Source organism: Aegilops tauschii, chromosome 4 (genome assembly GCF_002575655.3).
Source record: "Aegilops tauschii subsp. strangulata cultivar AL8/78 chromosome 4, Aet v6.0, whole genome shotgun sequence".
NCBI classification, from domain to species: Eukaryota; Viridiplantae; Streptophyta; class Magnoliopsida; order Poales; family Poaceae; genus Aegilops; species Aegilops tauschii.
This window is the reverse complement of record NC_053038.3, coordinates 6,134,933-6,142,053: the sequence shown is the minus strand read 5'-3', so window position 1 is coordinate 6,142,053 and position 7,121 is coordinate 6,134,933. Positions and strand designations below refer to the sequence as shown.

The 7,121-nt window shown below is 46.5% G+C and overlaps 1 protein-coding gene across 1 annotated transcript; it reads right to left on the bottom strand.

The window, feature by feature from the left end:
* Positions 1-5,671: 5,671 nt before the first annotated feature.
* On the bottom strand, positions 5,672-6,536 carry LOC109767254 (auxin-responsive protein SAUR71). Its single transcript, XM_020326018.4, has one exon. It carries the CDS (start codon positions 6,159-6,161, stop codon positions 5,877-5,879), a length of 285 nt encoding a protein of 94 aa, XP_020181607.1. The 5' UTR covers positions 6,162-6,536; the 3' UTR covers positions 5,672-5,876.
* Between the last annotated feature and the right edge of the window lie 585 nt (positions 6,537-7,121).

Here is a 7,121-nt window from a genome sequence, read left to right as displayed (position 1 = left end):
TTTTCATTTTGTCAGAGAAAGAGTTGCTCAGAAGCAACTTGACATTCGGTTTGTGCATTCCCGTGACCAAATTGCAGATGGGTTTACAAAGGCATTGCCTGTCAAGAGCTTTGAAAACTTCAAGTATAATCTTAACCTAATGTAGTTGTGATTAAGGGAGGGTGTTAAACATGCAACATGTCACGTTATGTGACCGGCGCATCTCATAGGAGATAGTTGAGATAGTTAGGTTGTTAGAGTCTTATATTTATCTCATGTAACCTCTTATCTCTATCTCCTTTCTTGATCTTCAAAATTGTAATCCAAACCACATGTATGCGCTGTTATGGGAGGTGCGCCTCATCTATTTAACACGAAGCCGTCGACCTGAGCAAGGCAAGACGTTCCGCTAGTTCGCACAGCGCCGCCATGTCAAGCAGCTCCGCGATGCAGGGAACAGCGAGGAGCCTCACGGGCACCACGACGCGCTCGTCGCAGCTGGTGACCATCGGGACATGCCCCTCGGGACCTTCTCGCCATGGCCCGGCGCGGCGCCCAGCAATGATGGCTCGCTCCCATTCTCCTTCCTCGATGCCATGGCGAGCACACGCCTTGATAGGGGTCAGTGGTTGTTCGCTCTTGGTTTCTTTCTTTTTCTTGGTTGGTGCTGCGGTGGGACGACAAGGATGCGGAGGTCCTCGTATTTATATGCGAGCATAATATAGGATCCTCACGCGTGGTCGACGTACAAAACAATGTTGGTTGGCTCCTATGGCCCGGTTGGAGACTAGACTTTGAACCATGGAGAATTTCAGAATGCCTCGATTCTTCAGGGTGGACCAGCCCGAGTTCCATTGCATTGGGCGTCTTCTTTTTGACAGTTTGGGATCTATCACCTGGTTCACAGTCCAAACTCTTGGGTCACCGAGTCTTAAATAGAAGATGCACACAGTATGGTACATATATGGATTGTCAAAAAAGTTCTAGCCGTGTGCCAGCTAAGAGCATCTCCACTAGCCTCCCCAGGACGCCCCCCCGGGACACCTTTTTAGGCTCGGTTTTAGGCTCGGACGGCATTTTTCGCCAAAAACGGCCCAGCCACGCCCCCAACGCCCCCCAGGACGTCAAAATAGCGCCGGCAAACCCAGGCGAAACCCGGCGCGCTAGGGTCTCTTGGGGCGCCGGCGGAAGTTTCGGCGAATCGTGTCTCACCACATATCCTTTTTCTTGGCCCACTTAATCATTCTCCTCACAAACTTTTGCTTGGGGTGGGGTTCGACTGAGAAGATGCCCACTTTATTTCGCCAGATTTCGCCGGATGACCCCCAAGACACCAACTTTTTTGGTTCGGTGATGTTCTTGGGGGTGTCAACGGCTGGAGATGCTCTAAGGGCATCTCCAACCGCAACCCGCAAATTTCCTCTTGCATCTGTTCGCGGACAGGGGGGCAGTCCGCGGACAAAAATGCGGGAGGCCGTCATCCAACTGTAACTGCATACAATTTAAACTCTTTTTTCAAAAAACCGGGTGAAATTAATGCAAACACGGCCGAATTTCATGTAAACATGACAACTTTCATACAAACCGGACAAAGATGTTCTACCGTGTGCCAGCTAACAAGCCATTGCTATGAAATTCCATGGATTTCTCTATTTATTTATGAAGTCGTAACAACTAGCTAGTATGCCACTTACAAAATTCTTCCTAAAACTTATAATCCTTCTGTAAAGAAATATAAGAGTGTTTAGATCACTAAAGTAGTGATCTAAACACTCTTATATTTCTTTACGGAGGGAATAGCTTTTAGCTGCGACGTTGTAATAACTTTTATTCCATCATATTATTTCCCCAAATGAAAAGTTGGTTCCATTTTTTCGCATGGTAGCCGGGGTCGACAAAGAACTCGTTTGAGTGTTCACTACTGGAATGCCAAATTATGTCACATCCACTCAAATTTCATTAAATTTAGTTGAATTCTAAATTTCTGTCATTCTGTCGAACATGTGTGGTTAGTTGCACCACGCTGCTCATACACTAGACTGGATATCTTTAGCGTATATGGGCTATATTTTTATCCATCTAATCAGCTAGGATTTCAGCTATACAGATTTAGAAAGTTTCAGGGTCTAATGTGTGCAATTTCATAGTTGTTCAGCGTTAAAGTTAGACCAAGCACCACAATTTGGAGTTTAGGATAGACTTCTTTCTATATTTATAGGCATTGCTCTTTTACATCTCTTTGGCTTGGACTGGCATAAACGCAACTTGACAAGTCTTCTTCCCATGCACACCCAGCTTTAGAACCTCAAATGCGGTGCATAAAGCTATCCATAAATGCGGTGCATAAGGCAATGGCCACTTTCCATTGGAGACATGGTCACTTTGACCAATGTCTGTCTTAGCAGCATTCCATTATTTATGCTTTCCTCTTTGCCAACTCCCAGAGGTTTCCTGAAGAAGATGAACTCTAGTAGAGCTACAATGGTTTGGCAAGACAGTCAAAATAAATAAAAAAGAAATATCACTTGATCAATTGGCCTACTGTTTGTTTACCTAAAGAATGTGGTGGTCTTGGGGTTCTAGATCTTCAGACTATGAATCAATGCTTGCTTTGCAAGTGGCTTTGGAAACTACTCCCTCCGTCCCATAATATAAGAGCGTTTTTGGGAGTAGAAAACACTAAAGGTGTGTGGCGGAACCTCTTAACAGAAAAAAAAAAAACCGTACATTCTCAGACCTTCCCAAGTATGGGTGCAGAATCTGGTGGATCCCACTTCTGGCAAGGTTTGATGAAAGTCAATAGTATCTTTAGAGATTTGCCAAGAGAGTACGTGGAGATGAAAAAAAAAAACTCTGTTTTGGGAAGACATTTGGATAGATGATACTCCTCTTGCTGTTAGATTCCCCAGACTACATACGGTGTGCTTCTCTAAGAAAGTTACTGTCATCATGGTGAAATCTGAAGGTTGGAATTGTCTGCAATTCATAAGAACTTTGAGGGGTGAAACTTGTTTGAAGAATTAACAGCTTTGGTGGATGATGTTGTTTTATCTGATGATCCTAACAGGGTGACTTGGAGAATTGGCCGCAAGATATCATTTATTGTTCGAGATATATATTTACCGCTTAAGGCCTGGCCCTGGTAGGGTATAGAAGGATGTGGAAGCTCAAGATGCTTTTGATAATCAAAATCTTTTGTAGCTGATGATTAAGAAAATGGCATTTTTTGACAAAAGATGTGTTGCTTCACAAGGCTGGACTGGGAATAGTCACTGCTTCCTGTGTGGGCATATGAAACCATCAAACATTTGTTTTTATTTATTTATTGTAGCCTCACAAAATTTTCATGGAGGGTGGTCCTAATTAATGCTCTTGGTTTAGTCAGGCCGCCTCAAGATGTGGAGCTCCACACATGTATATGAATCCCATGTGACCATGCATGTCTATATGAGTATATATCCACCTCCTACATACATCTACTACACTGTGGACGCTGCATATGTACACGCAGCTCCACACATGCATGCTCTCTTCACGTGTCAGGCCGGGCGGCTAGTCGGCTCTGTGCACGCAGCGCTCCGTCGACGACCCGGCGGAAATGTCCGGCGTCGCATGGGATCCGCAGCACGCCCGGCTGGCCGTACCCGTACTGCCGCGCCGCCATGCGATGCATGGGTCCCGGAGCAGCCTCACGGCCACCACCACGCGCTGGCCGCAGCCGGTGACCATCGGGACGTGCCCTCTCGGGACCTTGTGCCGCTCGTCCAAGTGGCATGGCGAGGCGCCGGGCGATGCCGACTCGCCAACTTTCTTCTTCCCCCATGCCATGGCGATCAAGAAGAATAGGACAGAGTAAATGACTGATTGATCGATCTCCTCGAGCGCTAAGGCGAGATGAAGATGCCGAGCTGCTCCATGTAATACGTTCCTAGAATGGCGGTCAACCTCATGGCGTGGATACTCGTGGCCATGGCCGACCTCGATGATCCTTCGGGGTGGGAGTTTATTGCACCTGGAGTTGGCGGCTTCTTTTGACCTATACCGGTGCGGAGTAGTCTTGGGCCACTGTTGTTTCTTACGGCAAGTGGTGCGCAGTACGTAGGTTCGGCGCACGGTTGAACAAGTCATGCTCCCGTGTTTTCAACATGGTACAAACGTATTTCCCCCGTAAACTAATATAAAAGCATTTAAATTACTAAAGTAATGATCTAAACGTTTTTATATTAATTTACGGATGCAGTATATACTTGCATACATTCACGTACATTCGACCTTATGAACGCATATACGCATACCTTATCTCTATAAGCACCTTTGAGATATTGAACCGGCACAACATCTTGGTTGCACTATAGGAAATCTAACCACTTGAGCTGCACCCGGTTCGCCTCACAGTTTGTTGGTTGTTTGCCTTGTTCGTAGTTCATTCTTAAGCGAATTTGTTCCCACTTTATATTTCTTTTATAAAATTTCCGTAAAAAAATGCATATAAGTGGCGTTCGGGATTAACAAGCAGCTATTGTAAACCATAAACAAAGTTTTTTTTTGAGAAATCACTATATAATTTCGCTCTATTCCAAATTCGGACATTGTGACAACTAAATGGAATCTAATCATTCTAGCAAAACTTTCCGCACTATTGGTCAACAGCCTACTAAATCCTCCCGGAAATCACATTTGGCAGCTAGACACGGAATTCTGCAACCGTGATATGCTTACGGCACACAGTTTGAAAAAGCCCGTGATATCGGACACGATGGGAGGCATTGTCCAACCAAGTAAGTCTTTAAAATTTTAACTATGAGCCATCTTCGATAGCGAAAGTTTCAAAACAGAAGAAAATTTGCTTCACATTCATCAATCTGGTCTAAAAGTGTGAATTCATGTGTTTCCATTGAACATGAATGCTATCATTGGAGCCCACATATTTATTATGTTGTTGATTTGCTACACCCGTTTCTTAATTAGTAGGAAGTTTGAATAACTATTTATTTAAGGACACATTTTAAAAAAAATTAGGATCTTTAACCAACCTTGCTCTTTTGGACGACAAATGACACAACTAAACAATATTAATTTTCACTGTCACTTTGCCACTAAAAAAAAACATTTTCTTAGAGATATCATGGTGGCAAAAAGCAGAAAGATAGACACTTGTAACCGTGCCGACTATTTGTGAGTGAACTGATTTCTTTCTTTCTTTTTGATTCCAGCATTTTTTTTGTACCATCTGATCGGGGTCCGTCGGCAGAGGGCCTTTATTCCTCCTCTCGCCCCAAAGAACCACCTCCAACATGGGCCGACCATTAGGCCCCAATAACCTGTGACCAGCTATGATGTCGCTTGTGCCTCGCCAATCGAGACCTCCTTCGCTGGTTCACCGTCTCTGATAGTACCATTAACCCTACCCTTCTACGGTGATCCCTCCCCCCCCCCCTCCCCGGCGCCTTCCCCCATGGGCGTGTAGGGGTCGGATTTGCTAAGTCGGACTGTAGATGCTCTTAGGGCCCAACCACCTACAACCGGCAGGTGCTACTGCTCGTGCCCCCCCCCCCCCCCCACACGGCGACGTTGTAGCCGGTCGTGGCAACCTGGTCTCTCGCAACTGACTGACACTTCAAAAGAATTCACGCGGCCAAAGAATAGCAAACGCGCGTGACTAATGATTTGGGTTGTCTCTCGTTAGACACAATTGAAATCGAAAAACTAACCATATAGTTCTTGTGCAGATGGAGTGAGCACTTCAAATTTGACACAAATTTGTCTTTCACGTTCCTCGTGCATTCATGTACAAAAGAACTGATCAATCAAAGAACAGACTTCGTATATCCAACTATACTCTTCTACAGTGGCACTGCTGCATATGTATTCACACATGCTCTAATGACGCCGGGCGCCTAGTCGGCTCTGTGCAGCGCGCCGTCGACGACCCGGCGGAAGTGTCCGGCGTCGCATGGGATCCGCAGCACGCCCGGCTGGCCGTACCCGTACTGCTGCGCCGCCATGTCAAGCAGCTCCGCGATGCACGGGTCCCGGAGCAGCCTCACCGGCACCACCACGCGCGCGCCGCAGCCGGTGACCATCGGGACGTGCCCTCTGGGGACCTTCTCCCGCTCGTCGTCGCGGCACGGTGAGGCGCCGGGCGAAGACGACTCGCCGCCGTTCTTCTTCCTCCATGCCATGGCGATCAATAAAAATTAAAGAACAGGTCAGACCGGTCGATGGCCTTGGAGACCTGGAGCTGCGGCGAGCGCGGTGGTTAGTTTCTTGGGTTGGCGCTGCGGAGAGATGATGAGGCCGAGCCAGTGCATTTATACGGCCGGGAAGTAGAAGGGGACCATGGAATCGTTGATCTGGTAGTAGCAGGAGCAGGACGTGTGCTTCATCATAGGTAAGTGGTCAAAGTCATGGCGTGGATAGTCTCGTGGCCATGGCCCGACCTCGACGATCCTTCGGGGTGGATGCACTTGGCGGCTTGTTTTTGACCTGTGATGAGGAGCGGCGGTCGTGTGAAAGAAGTCCAAAATCTGGGGCCATCGAAAGGGGTGCGGACAAGCTAGGTTCGTTGCATGCTGGCCAAAAAAACGAGGGGGAAAGTAACCGGAAATCCAACTCTGCCCGGGCTAAAAAAAAACTGGACAGTACATTCAAATGAAATGTTAAATAAATTTGAAAAATCCAAGTTTTTATACGTCAAAGATGAAAGACTTCTCTATGTGCTTGCAAATCTTCACACTAAGATGGCATCCGAAGAACCCGGTACAAAAACCGGAATTATTATTTTTTACGTGACAAAAACCGGGAACTGAAGCTCGAAATTTACTGCTATTTTGGACTTTTTTTAGCTCTAATTTTTTTAGCGCCGTTGCGAGGGTATTCTTTTCGAATTTACTTGCATGTCCGCTTGGGGTCATTGATTCTTGCCGGCCCTTGGATCAATATAGTGTAAATATTGCAGATGGTTGAAATTACTCGTAGTATATCATGTAGGGCACAAGCACAAAAGTGTTGTCAATCGGTGCCCCGTTCCTGAGCGTGGATAAGTTTGATTGGACTCAACTTGGACCAGCGTGTTGACGACACAAGATTTGGCGGCCAGCACGTTCCGGGTTATTATAAGGGAAACAACCAGGGTATGAGCG